The sequence below is a fragment of the Amblyomma mixtum genome, chromosome 3, assembly GCF_055824585.1.
Source record: "Amblyomma mixtum isolate Tamu chromosome 3, ASM5582458v1, whole genome shotgun sequence".
Taxonomy (NCBI): Eukaryota; Metazoa; Arthropoda; class Arachnida; order Ixodida; family Ixodidae; genus Amblyomma; species Amblyomma mixtum.
Genome location: NC_143014.1, coordinates 130,306,445 through 130,324,054, shown reverse-complemented (window position 1 = coordinate 130,324,054; position 17,610 = coordinate 130,306,445). Strand labels below are relative to the sequence as shown.

At 42.9% G+C, this 17,610-nt stretch overlaps 1 protein-coding gene across 2 annotated transcripts in view; it reads left to right on the top strand.

The window, feature by feature from the left end:
* Positions 1 to 5,197: 5,197 nt before the first annotated feature.
* Kyat (Kynurenine aminotransferase) overlaps positions 5,198 to 17,610 on the top strand; it is a 38,343-nt gene continuing 25,930 nt past the window's right edge. The window contains exons 1-5 of one of the 2 annotated variants that reach the window (XM_089581146.1): positions 5,198 to 5,487; positions 5,932 to 6,079; positions 10,346 to 10,404; positions 13,179 to 13,323; positions 15,421 to 15,570. In XM_089581146.1, coding sequence (XP_089437272.1) covers positions 5,963 to 6,079; positions 10,346 to 10,404; positions 13,179 to 13,323; positions 15,421 to 15,570 — 471 coding nt within the window. In that variant the 5' untranslated portion in view covers positions 5,198 to 5,487; positions 5,932 to 5,962. The remainder of the gene's footprint in view (positions 5,488 to 5,931; positions 6,080 to 10,345; positions 10,405 to 13,178; positions 13,324 to 15,420; positions 15,571 to 17,610) is intronic. The other variant, XM_089581147.1, reaches the window with a different exon arrangement.

Sequence of the window (17,610 nt, the reverse complement as noted above, 5' to 3'; positions counted from 1 at the left end):
CAAATCTCCGTGCGATTTACTCACCCTTAGATACATAATGTCCCACGCGATGCTACTTAGAGGAGATGGTTTATGGTTTATGGGGTGTTTAACGTCCCAAAGCGACTCAGGCTATGAGGGACGCCGTAGTTAAGGGCTCCGGAAATTTCGACCACCTGGGGTTCTTTAAAATGCACTGACATCGCACAGTACACAGGATTCTAGAATTTCGCCTCTATCGAAATTCGACCACCGCAACCGGGATCGAACCCGTCTCTTTCGGGTCAGCAGCCCAGCACCTTAACCACTGAGCCACCGTGGCAGCCAACTGAGAGGACAGTGTGCTGCATTAGTAAATGCGAAGAATCTCTCAATGCGTCACATGTGGTGCGTGCTGCAGCGTGAAAACATGCACGATATCGTCTGTCACCGCACAAGCGCCCTGTCCAGACATTCCAGGAGCGATAGAAACCGCCCGACGCAGGTGTAGCCGATATAGTGGGCAAAATTTGCCCACCACACCAGCTAAATGTTAACATTCGAGATCTGACAGCGTGGTGCAGCAGGTTCGGCACGCACCGATGACACCGAGGACCGCGAAAAGAAAGAGCCCGGGGAAACGCGCCACCTGAGCGAGGCAAATACAGAGGCCGAAAGCACTACAGCTATGGGTATGCCCCTTGACGTGCAAGCTCATACGTTATCTGATGATTTGTCGAATAGCGACAGGTGGAGATAAGGGTGCCGAAATCTCAATGCAACGGCACAGCAAGATTGCATAAAAACGGACATTGATGGAGCGTTTGCTTATCGCAATTCGAGCTCAAACATCTGCATATCTTTTTTTTTTTTTTGCATCGGATCTTCGAGGAGCAAACCGGGCTGGCGAGAGAATTTTGAGCGCTTGTCCAGTCCTCCGTTACTCGAAAACTACGGCATTTCAATATGTCGCAGCGCATTCACGCTTATTGTACAGTCGTGAAAAATATGAGAGGGAACAAACTTCACGCAGAAAATTGCAAATTTCTTGGTTATTTCTCTACTAAATTGCACAGCGACATTGGGATATTGTAGGCGCAGACGAAAACTAGTTAAAGAGAGAGAAAAACTGCGCTTGTCACAAATAATAACGGAGTAATCAATAAATGAATGCTCCAACTGTGTTCCCCACTCATATTTTTCACGACTGTACGTGCATGCTGAGCTGACAGTCACTATCCCCGTTTTGCATTTCAGCACGTCACATCTGGCTGCCTAGACAAGCACAACAAAAGGAAACGTGGATAACAATTTCATTTGACATATATCATGAACAAAGCCTGAAGGAAATATTTTTAACAGTGATTGCTTGACAAGCGCAAAGTAACAACGTATTGAAAGATAGCCCTAACTGTACTACTATTCTGATACGACAAATGGGTAACTACCGGTACAGGCTGTGGATGTAGCTCCACGTCTCCATAAATTGCTGTTCAAACTTCGAATTTAGTGCGAATCCGGTAAGTACTTATTGCAAGCGTTTCAGACATTGAATCACGCAGGAAACAGATAGTTTTGTTATTTTCTCAAAAAGTAGCTGTACTGTCATGTGGACACTACTGAAAAAGGTGCACAATCAAAATCGTGGCTCATCGGGGGAGCTTCTGAAGTCACCAGGGCTCAAATGCGCACCAGACGCCGTCATAGCTTTGGTCACGAACAGGAAGCTTTGTTATCCATTCCTTTTTGAGCTTACAATCTAGAGGAAATGTATTGGTAAATTGGTTTTTGATAAAGGAAATGGCGCAGTATCTGTCTCACATATCTCGGTGGACACCTGAAGCGCGCCGTAAGAGAAGGGAGGAAGGTGGGAGTGAAAGAAGAAAGAGGGAAAGAGGTGCCGTAGTGGAGGTCTCCGGAATAATTTCGGTCACCTGGGGATCTTTAACGTGCACTGACATCGCACAGCACACGGGCGCCTTTTGCGTTCCGCCTCCATCGAAACGCGGCCGCCGCGGTCGTGTTCGAAACCGGGTATGCAGATTTATATCGCCTCCGGCAGAATAGTTCGAGCGCAGGGGTAGACGGAAAATGCTGTTTATTTTACTTTCCTGCCCGTATTGTGTCGTTTACGCGTGTACTATCGCGATCAAAATATTACGGGGCGCATGTTCTCGGAAAAAAAAAATAATTGCAGCTGTACCGGCCTCGCGGCTCAGTCGCGTGGAATTATTGTCGGCAGATATAACATACGCGTACCTTCATGCATGCTTTGATGCATTTCAAGGGACTGGATTACGTACATGACTGCTCTGAAATAATTGTTTCCCTGCAAACTCGCATCCCGTGAAATTTTGATCGCGGTAGTACACGGGTGTTATCTACAAGAAAAAAAAACAACCCAGAAGACAATAACAGGCTAAATGCGCTGCTCGACGGAACTGACAAACAATCTGGAGCGGGAGATGTCCGGGCAAAGCCGGATACCACGCGGTGGTATCATCCCTTCGGCGGTAAAACAGGCAGCCGCGTGGCAGCGACACGTCCAGTTTGTCAAGTTGGTCCAGTTTTGTTTTCTCACCTCCCAGCATGGAGGAAAAAAACTGAGGAGGGAGCGTCCGGCGACAGCCTTGAAGCCTAGTTTTAACAAGTAAACATATAATAAAAAAAAGAGAGTTGGCAAGACAGAGTTTTTTGTTATTTTCTATTCCAAGTTTTATTTACATATTAAATCTTATATTTCTAGTTTATATTTTGCTATTTTGCTCTATTCAAAGGTGTATTTGCTAATGCATGTAAAACGAACTGAAATGAGCAACTTTATAAGCATGTATAAACGAGGAGTGATTGGCTGCATCGAAAAAAAAAAACTTGCGCATAGTCTGCTTCAATTATTCTATAATCATGTTCATGAACAGGAAGGAGCCAGACAATCAACTTCTGCTGGGACATGATTGCTCTAAGTTAGTGAAACGAAATGCTTTACGACTGGCTACGAAGCCAACTAGTTGAGCACCGCTGCGATTCATTTAATTGCGGCGTTTGTCAGAGATCAGATCTGAGTGCAAGCAGTTGAGGCTGGGGAGCTGCACGGGTCACCGCCCCCCCCCCCCCCCCCCCAATCTCCTCTCTTCCGGGGTCCCTGTCACCTTCTCGGACAGAGAGACTTCCTCGCTACAGGGGAAACGAGGAGTTTCCTTGTTCGTCACACTATGTTAATCCCCGATCACACCGACAGATTAACCACGGCGCATTAACCGCGGATTATAACCCCTATATCATGAGAAGCGGTCGACGCCATTGGCTGGAGGGCCTCTTTGGAGAGGCATCTGCTTCTTAATTTGTATGACGATGAGTACAGGTGTCAGCCTTTATGGCAGGAAATATCTTCGTTTCTGATGTGGCGACGATGGACGAATATTTGCCATTTTCAGTCCGTATTTATCTTTTCGCACTGCGACCATGTAGTATGAGCAAGCGCCGCCCGTGGGTTAGCCCTTCTGGCACAACTGTGTGCGTGCAATGTCACATCTTGGTGCATTCCCATAGAGGTTCCCAGGGCAGAAACTAAAGCTTCGCCGCAAGACCTACAAGCGCTGGAAAGGGTCGAATAATCTGTGCGAGCCTTACAATACGCCGCCTTTATTTAAATGTTACCAAAGTGCCGATAAGTACAGCGACGTACGGTTAGCGCAGTTCATGTATTTAAGAATGTACGGAATGGCGCTTACCGTACAAATTCGCTTCCAGCGATAACACCAGGTCCCAGGGATATCCGAATCATAGCCAAATATTCTAACACCTAGATGAGTACGAGGGATGTCCATGGCAAGTTGCTGTTTTAGATGTCCTTATAAGTTATCCTGTGGATATCCCGTTCGGGTGATATTACGGACACTAACTTGTTATGGATATTCTTTCTGTAGCGATTTGCTGACACATTATCCTGTGGATATCCCGTTCGGATGATATTACACGCATTTATTTTAATCACATCTCATTACTTTTGCGTAACGTTCGCGACAAAGATGGCGGACTGGAATCTTGTTTTTTCTAATAGAAGATATCTGTAACATGGCCCGCTCATTGTAATTTATTGTTTGCGTGATCACATATTAATATATATTTGAATGAAATAATATTGCTTAACGTGCAAGACCGATTGGCTGTAAAAGGAGGGTCTTAGATTTGGACTACATAAGCACGTGGGAATTCTTCGTTCTGTGGATGTATGCTCAGTATAGGTTGATGCTGCATGACTTCTGCTTTGTAGCGTTGCTGTAGCATGATGTGTGCTTCGCATGTGCTTGTTGTTAAACATATTAATCGGGACAGCTATTTCTCGTAAAAATGTCAGCACTTGGCCAATCAACGTACTGCACCATTGTAAACAGCTGTAGTAACTTCTCTCTTTACGTCTGAATCGCAGAAAATGTAAATTAGCCTTCGCGAACATTTTCACATGGGCCGAGCAAGTTTTTTTCTCTTGAGCGGCCATAAAAATCCCCGTGGTTAAGGCCCACGAAAATCCTGTAGTGCCTTCCCAAGGACTTCCCTTGGGTGCAGAAAGTGGGGATGTCTGTCGGAGTTTCTCCGCACTTCATAGCGATATACACATGTCCTCTCAAGATTTCGCAGGGAGATCCCTTGGGTGTTAGTGTTGTCACTGGGGCGCTGTACTTTGCATGTTACTTCTACTATAGTGCTATTCTGGCGTTGTAAAGCGTGAATGTATAGTCGTTACTTGCCGGCTTCATTCCAGATAAGAGCTCTGCCACTCATAGTGGCGGGCTTGACATCCCCTCTTCTCCACGCCAGGTAGTCGCTCGCAGTGACAGGACGCTCCGCGTGTACAGTGTCACCCTATCCCTATCCTCTCCCGGTTTATTTCCGCTACCCGCAACTGAGGTGCTTCAAGCTTCGATAGCAGACGCCGCGGCTAGCAACATCATTTCCTTCCGTTTTATTTTGCTTTCAATAAACCACATATAACACTCATAGCACGTATGCGCAGGCCGCTCCACCCGGCTCCACATCCTCCCGTCCTCCCGCTGCTAGCAGACGACGCGCTCGACCGGAAGCAAGCCTCGTTTACAGCACTTAGTTCGCAAGATCGCCACTACGCTGTGAAAACAGTCAGAATTAGCACAGATTAGCACAGATAACATTCGACGTACGAAACGCACTAAAAAAAAAATGCTTGCCGTGTGTGAAGACAACCAAGACGCATGCGTACATACCTTTGCGCAGCGCATGGGCAGCACGGATTAGCGAACATATGTAGGACACGACGCGCCGGCCGCGCGCCTCCATCGCAGCACTTGTCTGTCTTTAGCCGCTTCCGCTGTGGGAGCTGTGGTCTTGTTTGCCGCCTGTTGTAGCAGCTGGTAGAAGTCCCATAACAGCTCTGGCTGCTCTGGCTCTGTGGTCTTGTTGGTTCTGTGTTTAACAGCTGCGTCGTCCCCGTGCGTGGTCCCGTTGGTTTGTTGGACTCTTCACGTCGTTCCATTTATTACCCTTTGCGTTAGTGTGAGTACTATCAAACTTTCATCAAGCGCACTATATATCTGTGTGGACGAACCGAGTGCGGGCCGCTTGCGATCGGGCGCTTTGGGTGCCGTGCGAATTTTGTTTTCCGTGGATGTGCTTGTCTTGTCTACAAAGTACCGTTTTTATTTTTTTATCATGCTCCCATTGATTTTACTACGTTGCTTGCTTTCCGTCGACGGAGAAACTTATGCGGACCGTTCGGCTTCTAGGAAGCGGCCTGACTGCTCAACGAAGAAACTAGTTATCACATATCGCACTTCCTGCGACCTGTTTCTTTCAAAAAGTTCGCTCGCCTTGCACGTGCTGATAACTGCATGAAACAGGTGTTAGTCTGGGGAACGGACGAAAAAAATATCACTATCAGTGTTCGAGTGCTGCTTCCGGTTTCCCTTTCACCTTGTTGGCAATTTTTTTTTTCTGTAGCCGGAACGTGGTGTTCGCCTAGCAAGTGCAGATGCTTAGAACTCTCAAGTTTGTTGTCACGACATCCTCAAGCAGATACGCTCCCCTCCTGGGGACCAAAGGGCTCTCGATAAACCCCGTGTCCTCAGCCTTCTATTCAGGCACCCAGGTACGGCACGAGTTTTTGATGTACGCACGCTTGTACCGTTCGCGTCTCGCAGCCGTAGACATTAGGAACACGCCGGATTGCTACTAAAACGAAAGCTTTTGTCCCATTTTTTTTTTAAATGCAATTTCATTCAACATGCGCTTTACTAACGGAACGTAGCATCATATTTTAGCTGGCGGTACCAGCATTGCATGACTGGTCTGCGAGCATCGAACTCAAGTAGCGTTGCTGAAGGCTTGCAAGCTTGCCGGAAAGAGCATGTTATGTTACACTGTCGCTCTGCTTGTCTTTTGCTTCCTGAACTCTTTTGTGCTCTCATGTTTTGCATGCCACCCTGCAGTAGCATGAGACATTTCATTAGCCAAAGGGAGCTGTTGAAATTGTTTTTCTTGTGGGGTTTTGTTGTGTTGTTTTTATTTCTTCATGAGCTAAAGGTTTCCACAGCCTGCATTTTATAATCGAAGGAAAATAGGAACTTACAGGCTTTGGCCAAAATAAACAGGCCACCAGGGTTTTCACATATGAGGCGAAGGTATACATTGTATAGTTTTATGTTTATATGTGTAGTCAAGACAGGTACGGCTTATGACATTTGTTTTGGTTCTCTTCTTGCCATATGGTGACCAAAATGGTCTCTAGTGCCCTTCTCCTTGTTTAGTGACATTAATTGAAAGACTGTCAGTGTTTACCATATACCAGGAGAAGAGGCTTGGTATAGAGATTAGCATGATTAAAATATGTGGTCTCAGTGAAACATTTGGTTAGGTTGCTTACTACAAAAGCTTTTAGAAATAGCAGCTGATTGTAGTGTGTCAGCCTACACTGCTCCGCAGACTACTTCTACTGACAAATGCTTGCTCTAGAGCGCTTAAACATGCTAGTGTGTTATTGAGCATGTTATTGAGGAGTTTGGACTAGTATGGGACAGGACTGTCATTATAGCACTATTTGCTTCGGGGCTTTGTTGGATCATACTCCAAGAAGGAATTTTAGTGCAATGCAGTCAAGAAAAAGTGATTAGATGAGATGAGGGCTCATCCTATCTACTCACTTGTTCTTCTTGTCTATGCTGCGCTAAAATTTATCTCATTTTGTTGCTTCGATTCGTGAGCGGGGGTCCTATAAATAACACTTTTGCACTTTACATGTTCATTCAGACAGGTGTCATCCCTGCTGTTTCATAAGCTTTTCAGGTGCCAGCCTTAACTGTAAAGTATACTAGAGTGAACTGCATTTCCTTCTCTATGTGTTAAGTGAGCATAGCGCTCACTCTGTATGAAGATATGAAGTTCAACCAGAAATTGTAGTTGAGTCGCATTAATGTAGCGAATGATGTCCTATAACTGCATAATAAACTGTGAAGTTAAGCAAAATTCAGATTTATGCTGAATGTTTAGCATCATATATGTTGCGGTCAGAATCATAGGATACAATAATATGTACATGGAAAGTTGATGTAGATAATGTAGAGGTTAATAGAGCATATGCCATGCCACTGGAAAAGCAAATAATAGAATGTGTTTATGTCGAAACTTGGGCTTATTGGTTCATATTTACATGTTCTACAGCTATGTAAGTGGAATGCAGTTTACGAAATAGGTATAAGTATCAATTGCCTGTTTAGAATGTGCATTCCATACCTGAGCTGTCCACTGTTATTTCATTTTTTTTTTTCTGTGATAGTAAGCTGGATGGTTTGATGTATTTATTATTTGAGCCGAAAAACTGCCAGGCAGAAAGGCCTGCACAAAAGTGGTTTCTTTGTATGGATAGACCTTTTTTTTTCTCTTTGCCATGAAATGAGTTCTTGTACTGGGTTAATTGGGAGAGGTATGGGAGAGGCCTTTGCCCTGTATTTGACGTAGTCAGGCTGATGATGATGATGGTGAGGTGTGGTTGTAATATATAGGTTGGGCCCTTTGTTTATGGGTAATTTCTATTTTACTTGATTCTTGCACTCCGAACAGTTTTCTTATACACAGGGTAAAAACCCGATCACACAAAAATGAGCCTTCTAGAGAACACAAGTTTTCCAGTGCACAAGATGAAGACACCACACAAAAGTTACCAGATATTTCGTGCTTATTCCAGAGGGTTGTTTTCAGTTGACTGGTGATGTTGAACCTTTTTTAATGCTTGTTATTCATGACACAGCTTAATTTGAGGATAAATTCACAAAGTATGTTTCAGCCGCCGCGGTGGCTCAGTAGCTATGGTGCTCGGCTGCTGGCCCAAAAGTCGCGGGTTCGATCCCGGCCGCGGCGGCTAGAATTTCTTTGGAGGAGAAATTCTAGAGGCCCGTGTGCTGTGCGATGTCAGTGCACGTTAAAGAACCCCAGGTGGTCGAAATTTCCGGAGCCCTTCACTACGGCGTCTCTCATAGCCTTAGTCGCTTTGGGACGTTAAACCCCACAAAACCAAAACCAAACAAAGTATGTTTCAGAACCGAGAGGCCAGAACATGGGTGTACTGACCGTATGTCTTATTGGCATCATAACATCAAGTGTTATTCACGGTAACATTTAAAATGGCTACTGTGATGTATTATTCTTTCGTAGTGTACAAAGACAGGCAATTGGTCTTGCATGGATGCACGTCTGTAAGAGATTTGTAATGTACTTGCCAAAATAATTTTAATAGTTAAGGAAAAAAATGCTGATCTGGTATGCTGTTTTTAAGCACAACCTTCCATTCCATTCCCATGTTTTTGGTTTTGAAATTATGAGCAAGAAAATAAGGCATTTTATGTCTCAAAGAAAAACGAGAGGATATGTTAAATTGTGCTTTTTCCTCGGAAAAACGATCTGAAAAAACTAGAATTATGAAATGTTTTTCCCAGAAACCCAATGTTTACTACAATTTCAGCTCAAGAAATATTGCCCAAAATATTGCCCTGTAGCATTATTTGTTCTGTTTTGCTGCATGTTGAAAATTTTTTCTTTGTTGTTGGGTATAGTTAGGTGAGGGCTTTAGTTATGTATTGTAAAAAACTTTTTTGAACGTTTGTTAGTGAAGTAGCCTGCACCTATTCTTGCTTGCTTTTTTTTTTTAATTAAAGAACTGTTCTGTTCTTTAATATTTTTCATTAGTCTTTGCGAGAATGTTTGCCAAGGTAAGTAGATTATTGTTTGATGGCTTTATCTTCTTTCTCTCTCCCCTTGAAATAATGAGTGTGTTTCGTAGCCCGATACACTATGAAAGCATTTGTTCGGGCTTGACAAAGCCTACATTTGATGGCTTAGCTTTGAAGGTGGATGAAGAAAATTCCAAAGTAGAGGTTGTTAAAGGCGTACAGTTTACAAGTTTGTGTCAACCACTTTTGCTGAATGCATGTGCAATTTTCATGAATACTTAAATGAGGAATGAGAGAACTGTGATGAAATGACTGGGTGAAATAACACAGTCCCTGCAAAATATCTCTTACTAGGCAGAAGAAAATGATGATGGAGGAGAGGCAGAAGAATATGCAAGACAAAGCATATTTTAATAAATGCCTGTACCCCACAAACAGCCAGGCATTAGCTTGAAAAGGCAACTAGGCTGACACAAGCATACGTGTACTGTAGCCGTAACCAGTACAACCCAGTTTTAGGATTTGAAATTTTATTTATTTGTTCCTCAAGTACAGATATCTTCCTGCATGGGATTTAGATGTTGCCCTTATTGGAAGTGTGTTGCTGTGATGGTCATCAGAAGTTGCCAAAAGCAACAACAAAAGAGAGCATTCAGCCGCTGCGGTGGCTCAGTAGTTATGGTGCTCAGCTGCCGACCTCAAAAATGCGGATTTGACCTCTGCCACAGCGATCGAATTCAATGGAGGCAAAATTCTGGAGGCCTGTGTACCTTGCAATATTAATGCACATTAAAGAACTCCATATGGTTGAAATTTCCGGAGCCCTTCGCTGTGGTGTCCTTCATAGCGTGAGTCGCTTTGGGACGTTAAATTCCAATAAGCTGAAACAAACCAAAATAGAGCATTCAGTTTCTTTGTTTTGTGTGTGAGTAACACGTTGGAAACCAGGTTACCGTAAAAATATCCCTGACATGTGCTTACACAAGCATGCATGTTTCAGTCTAATCACTCAGATATTAGGTTGCATCTATTTCTCTGTTTCATCCATTTTTTTTTTTCATTTACGCTTCACTTTTTTTTGCTCCAGCAGCAATTTTTTTGCAACAGGCCTATAACTTCACTGTGTTGCAAGGTTGTATCTTTTCTCTTGATTACTGAGTCATTTTTTTTTTAATTCTTTCGTGGAAATCTAGAAAAAGATGGCCAAGATGGAAGTGGCAAAGCGAGTACAAGGGATGCAGGACAGTGTGTGGTAAGTTTTAAGGGGAATTATTTATTTCACCATACAGTTTACTTTATGCCCAGAAGACAGACAGGAAAATGTGTTACTGAGAAATGTAGTAGAAAACAGCCCTAAAAAGGGTGAAGCAAAATTTTGGCACTCTTGCAGCAATCAGAGGCTTGCACTTTGTGGGCTAAAGTGCAGGGGAGCAAGAATCAGCACCTCGTAGGCGCAGTGCTTTGTACAGTGAGCTCGCTCTCGCATGAATCTATGGGCTGCAGTTTTGAAAAGAGAACCATTAGACAGTGGGAAAGGGAAGCAGAAGTGAAAATGTTCTTTCCTGTGTAAACACACATTGCCCCTAGTCTTAAGCTTTAAGATTGACATGAACAAAGAAAATAAGACCAGCACGTGCATTAGTGCATAAGAATTGCATCAAAAATTGATATTAGCTATGGTGAAACACCATTATGCATGAATAAGTTGGTTGGTATATCTTTCCAGAAACTTACTTTGAATCCCAGCTTTGTTTTAACTTTACTGTCAATGTAAAATCTGCAGTGGAACCTCATCGAAACTTTTCTGGTTTTTGCATTTCCTTGCTCCTAGACTGTATTTGTACTGTCTCGGTGCAAAACCCATGGACTCTCATGTATTATATTCTCACTTGATACATTGCAGTTCTGAAGTGCTGCTGCATCATGTGTTGCATTTTGGCAGAGACTGTGGTATAAATTTATTGGTGTACAGGGTGCAGTTTACAGCTGAATTGTGCTGTACCTAACAGGCAGTTGAGCCTCATTTGCATGCAAGCAAACATTCCAACTGCATAGTGTGGAGGCACATGCATGTTGATCGTTGATTGCAGAAATCTGAAGCGCAAGCACGAGGACATGGACGAGGGCAGCTGGACATAAGCATTTTCACGATTCAGTAGAAGTGAAAAGTTTCTTGCCTTGTTCTGGAGGGGGGTATTTATTCTATTCCACTGTCTTGTGAAAAAGTCTGCATCGGGTGAACAGGTTTAAATTTAAGATTTTTTTTCAGCCTTCAATTGCAATTTTGGCAGAAGAAATAGCTTTCAAGATGAAAATCTATCTTTTCCATAGCCCCATCCATAGGCCCTGCGTCTCCTCGTTTAAGTAATCAAAGTAATGAGAAATAATGAGGCTGACCTTTTAAGAATTTATTTTTTTTTGTGGGTGTGGCGTTTGTTTTGTTCTAAGCCAGGCCTCTTGTTGTACTAGTGCACAACAATAATTGCATAGTATGCTTGCTGGTGAAAAAAAAGTTGTAAACAGAGCAGTGTGCTCTGGCTCACACGAGATCTCTCTTTAGGAATTTGCTTGAGAGTTGCATTTCTGTGCATCTTATAACAGTGCAATGTACAGGAGCACTAAGGCTTGGTTCTTCATATTGAGAAGTGAACAATTCAGCAGATGTGTGTGTAGGCAACCAGATGCTGACGTAGCACATCGCTCACCAGTCAGGGTGTTAGGTCTTGAAATGTCAAGGGCCCCCTTATAGTTGGTGGGCTGTGCATGGCATTAGTGTGGATGTGGATTCAATGTGCATGGCTCTAATGTTTTTCTATGTGGGACTGTAACTGCCTCATCTATGCATTGTGCTTTTCTGTATAAAATGTCCAAACCTGGTCTGGGGCCCTTCAACCAGTCTGGTGCTTGAGTATGAGACACTGCATGGTGGCTAGGCAATGATACTGCAGTGGTAAATGTGCGTCCGACTGTACAAGCAGGTGTAGAATGATTTCTTCCTATGGGCTTTAAAACAACTTTTTTTTATTTGACGCTTGATCGATCGCTTTCCTGAAGTTCAGAAAGTATCAATTTGGGCTTGCTTGTCAGTGACTGTGGCAAAGACCCTGAGGTTGGGCCAGTAGTGAAGGCCCTTGAAGAAGACATGTTGTCAGCTCTCAGTTACATCTGTTACTATGAGAGATAATGTGTGTTTAGAAATGATGTGCTAGCGAATTTCAGTGTGTGTGTGTGTGCTGTACACACTCTAATAAATGCTTTACGTATACTTCTTTTTTAAGGTATAGAGATGACCTTGCCACGTTTCGAATCCTTCAGCCCACTGTAGTGACACCATGGCTAACCAAGGCAGTTATATTTCGTTGGGGATGAAATTAAAAAACGCCCTTGTGTGATGCTAGTGAATTTCAAGAATTTCAGTGAATTTCCACTTTGTCGAAATCATCCTTAAGCCCTCCTCTGCACTGCCTCCCATGGCAGATGCGTAGCTTCAGGATGTTGAACTGTGCATGTCTTGCTATACCATACCATTTTCAGTCCTTCCGGAGGTTCTCTTTCAATAATAACACGATAAATTAAGGCACAAATAATTTGAACACCAGTTCAGGTATTTTACAAAAAAAATATGCTAAAAACTTCCCCAAATTTTACAGCAAAGCCTAGTTTTGTTATCATGGCATCACTCATTCTCAGTGTTGCTGGAATCATTGTCTGCATTGCTTGCTCAATTTTACTGGGATGGGATCGATAGGTGGGAGCGAGTGTGAACCATGAATAGGAAGATAATTTGGTAACATATATGCTGCCGAAGTAAATTGTGTGCACTGTGAGTAATTGCTCTATGAGGTTTACGTACATTTATACCATGTATTAAAGTTGCCTATTGCTTTATACTGCCACAACACTGGTTTTGTTTTGGTAGTCACCTGTACTCCATATGTCGAAAAACTTTCGCTCATATTATAACCCTAATGGCTTGGCAGATGATTTCAAAGAGTTGTTTGTTTGTTTTCCTATTTTATGCACCAGGGTGGAGTTCATTCAGCTTGCTCAAGAAACTAAACCTGTTAACCTGGGCCAAGGATTTCCCGACTTCCCTCCCCCAGACTTTGTTGTTAAAGCACTTCAGGAAGCTGCTGCTGGCAACTTGCTTCATCAGTACACACGAGGATATGTGAGTAGCTACTTAACTGGGGTATCAGCAGCTTATGCATTTTTTTTCTGTACATGATCATGCTTTTGCCTTAAAAAAACTGCATAGGCACATCACTACCGCACCACCCAGTATATCAACTATTTTTATTTATTCCGTCATTTTTTAAACGTTTCTGTTTTATAATTGACCTTTAGACCTTGTGCAAACTTCTAGAAACTTCTGCTCTTTAGAGATGTTTTTTTTTAACTTACTGTACATAGATGTGTACTGTGATGGTGTGAAAGCAGCATGAGTAATCTCATTCTTAGCCTTTTTTTATTTTTAAGTCTGCACACATGTAAGCCCTGGTTCTGCATGCAAATACGAGTTTATCTTTAGTGTTCTGCTCTGTTCTAGTTTCATTCAACACCTTGTCTACATGCTGCTTTTCACACTTGCCTTGAATTTTGCTATAGATGTAACATGTTCCAGTCAGTAGTTAGTGTACTCTTGTTTTCTTTTGTTCAGTCATCAATTCTATGTGCTCATCTCTGCTGGGTAGTGAAAGCAGTGTGAACTGTAGGGATTATGAAAAGCCTAAGAGGGCAGCCTAGAAAAACATGCTTCACTTTCCCAAAAAGCATGTACTTCACCCATTTTACCACCATGCCTTATCAAATGGCACCACCCAGCCAACTGGTGAACACCTGCCTGATATTGCAAAGAATTTGGCCATGTAATTAGTTGAGATGCACTGAGAGAATGCCAACTATAATTTAGCCAATAAGAGTTCAGTAAAATTCCTGAAAAACTGGACTAACCTTTATCATTCTTAAATTTTTGTCTTCCTGGGTAAGCCAATAGAGAGCACCGCCCTCTCGGCATCGGCATACTCAATGAATTTGTGTGCAGTGTTAAAACGAATTTTGATAGGAAGCTGGCGTGATGTTTTTGGGTTGCTTATTAGAAGTAATGTCATAACTGTGAGGTTAGTGTTCATGATATTTTATAAACAGTAAAATAAAGTTACACACTGCCTTGTTTATTGATATGGAATAGTTTAAAATCATAAGGTAGAATATTGATCCCATCATCAGATCTTTTTGATGTGCTTTATGTGACCTGCTTACTTGTTCTTTTCTCATTTTATATGCTTTCTGTACATTTAAAGCCTTCAAACCTTTCTTTTAGGTTCTTCGTATTTATTGAAGCAAAAGGCACTAGTTAACCTGAGCAGTTCTTAAATAAAAAAAAGATGTGCAATGTCTTTGTGTTGTTTATTTGTGTGAAGATTTGTTTGTATAGTTAGATGCTCTTTCTAAAACAAAGCTTGAGGACTGACTAGATTTATTGGTTTATAGTAGTGGAGAGGAAATGAGAAAAAATGGCTTTTGAAAGGGCAGTCTGAGTTGACTGTTGGTGATAGTCTGGCAGTCTGAAGGAGCATTGAAGTGCCTTTTGGGGCATAGCTTGTTAATTTACTGTGTATATCACCCTGTTAAGGTTAATGACCAAGCTCAGTAAAAAGGTGAAAAAGTAATCTAAAACAGGTTTTGCAGCCTGACTCGAGATAAACAAGGAGCAAAAGTGTGCTTGCTTTATTAATTAATATAATCTGCAGCTAGCTGGGCTTTGCTCCTACTAATATGCGGGCAGGGCGCTTTTCTTTTTCTTGCCCTTTCTGATATGATGTCATACAGGAATGGCACTAGGATATTGGAAGAGGTATTAAGGGGGGCATGGAGTAAAATTTCTGGCCAGTTCTTTTGTGGCATTGGTCCTCATAAAGATCAATGAGGGTCATAACTGATTGCACAAACTAGGACGTTTGAAATATGCGTTTGCGAATAAAAATGCATTATCTGGGATTGAAATTAGAAAGTGCCCGCTGATTTAGGGGGTGACACCACCACCTCTAGTCTCCCCTTGGCACTGTCACTGATGCCACATTGTTGTCCTGAATAGCAATACAAGGTATATTTTGATTATATAGTAGAGAATTGATGTTGGTTAGTTTTCTTGAATTGAGTGGAAAGGTTGACTGGGGTGCCCTTTTCAGATGCACATTACTCTCTGCAACTTTACGTAGTAATTGCTTAGGAGGTGCACTGACTAGCACTGCCTCATTTTTTTTAGGGCCACCTGCGGCTGGTCAATGCACTGGCAAAGATGTACTCTCGCCTGACGGGTCGTCAGATTGATCCCCAAAAGGAGGTGCTGGTCACGGTTGGCGCTTATGAGGCGCTCTACACCACCATACTAGGACTTGTCAACCCAGGGGATGAGGTGGGTCAAGTCACGGCTCTCAGCATCTGCCTCCTCTTTGTGTAACCAAATGTAATATGAATGTAGCCCGGTCACCACGTTTCTGTCTTTCACACTTTTCCTGCAGGATTCTTGTGTCAATGCACACATATTGCAGTAAGAGCTCATTAATTCGACCTCCGTTAATTTTGGAAACCGGATAATTCAAATTGCCGGTGCGGTCCAGGTTGATGCCCATGTAATTTATGTAGGGGTGTGCGAATATTCGAAATTTTCGAATATAATTCGAATATTAGATTTTTGTTATTCGTATTCGATTCGAAGTCTAAGTATTCGTGTCGTTTCGATTATTCGATCCCATGCGAATATTCGTATTTAGCCGAATATTTTATTGCGAGCACCTGCGTACATTTCGGTGCGCAAGTCCAATCGACATAGACATAACAACATGGCGACGTCCAGAGCCATGCGTAATGTTGGGACATGCCGTAGCTGACTGTGCTTGTGAGCTTCACTGTGGCTATACCTGCGAAGCTGGTATAGTGAAAGCTATGCACGAAGTACCTCGCAATATCTGCCACTTCAGTGCCAAGTGAGAGGGAATTATCTGTGGCTGGAGAAGTCGTTTCAGCTAGAAGGGAACGACTCCTGCCTGACCATGTGGAGCAGCTGGTTTTCCTTCACAACAACCTTTAATGTTCATCCCAGCAAAGCACTTTTGCACTGATGGCATGCTAGATTCAATCAGTGTTGTGTACTAGCCATTTTCTCTGAAAATTCCACTCTTCTAAGAATAATGTTCTAGTCTTTGATACTTTCTGTGCAGCCACACACACCTTTTGTGTTCATTTACTTACTGATAGTTGAGCTGTGATGTTCTTGGATGCTCAAATAAATGATTTGAAGTGGTTAAATGCGTCTTTCCTTCATTATTCGATATTCGATTCGATATTCGGAGCCAAGTATTCGTATTCGATTCGTATTCGAAAAATTTGATATTCGCACACCCCTAAATTTATGGTATCGGTCGTTTGCAAATTCGGAAGCTAGGGGTCTCGCACCAGTCAATTTTAACTGGCTGCCAAGGGGGGACCGCGTCTAAGAGTGACCAGCAGGGCAAGCGCTCGTCAGAATAGTCCACGCACCTCTGATGTGCACGCAACGGCAGGCGTGTTGAAGAACGGATGGCCCAGTCTCTAAGAATTGTCCAGCCGCGTAGTTTCGGTTTCGCTTTTCTAAGCTTCATGCATTGGTGGCCAGCCAACCGAGCCCAGCTGCGCACCGTTACGGACGCTGATTGGCACCGCTGCAGGTTTCCCTTGCTTCTATCTGCGTGGTTTGTTCCATTGCTGCGCACTCGTCACGCGCCATTTGCTGTTTGAAGTGTGTTCACTGTTTGTATGGTGAAGCCCGTTGTGTCGTATGACGGTGCGGGCAGGGCAGTTTTTCTTATTTCTTTTTAAGCCCAAACTAATATCTGTTTGTACGGTGAAGCACAGCTGCGTTTCCAGTCCAGGCAGCTGTGGATAGTGCCTGTTCATCTGGAGCAGATGGTGCAGCTCAACTGGACTTTTGAATTCTTGAAGTAAGGGGATTGAATGGCGAGTATGCAGCCAAGCTGGGTTCTTAATGATACTAGCCATACCCATTCTCAATGCAGTGAAGGGAATTGTGGCAAGCTCAAGGCCATACAAATTAAAAGTTGCATTGGTATAAGAGAAGTTATGGTAGTCCCTTGACTGTGTTTTGCTTTGAACTTTTGAGAGACAGCAAAGTGTGTCTTCACAAGAGAATCTCGCATAGTTTTCGGATAAATAGAATGGTTCTGCTACAGAATAATTGCATGCTGCTAGAGATGCAAAAGTGTTTTTAATTTTGTTGTCGTTTAACTTTTTCGTTACTGGGCCACTGTGTATCGATCACTGGTGATCATCTGATTCGAAGTGCAATTGCAATGCTACTGATGCTGCCAAGGAGTTGTGGCACCATCGATTGGGTTATTTGGATACTCTACTTTAGTTTCTTACGTAGTTTGTATTTTTCCCGCAAGACACCAATTTT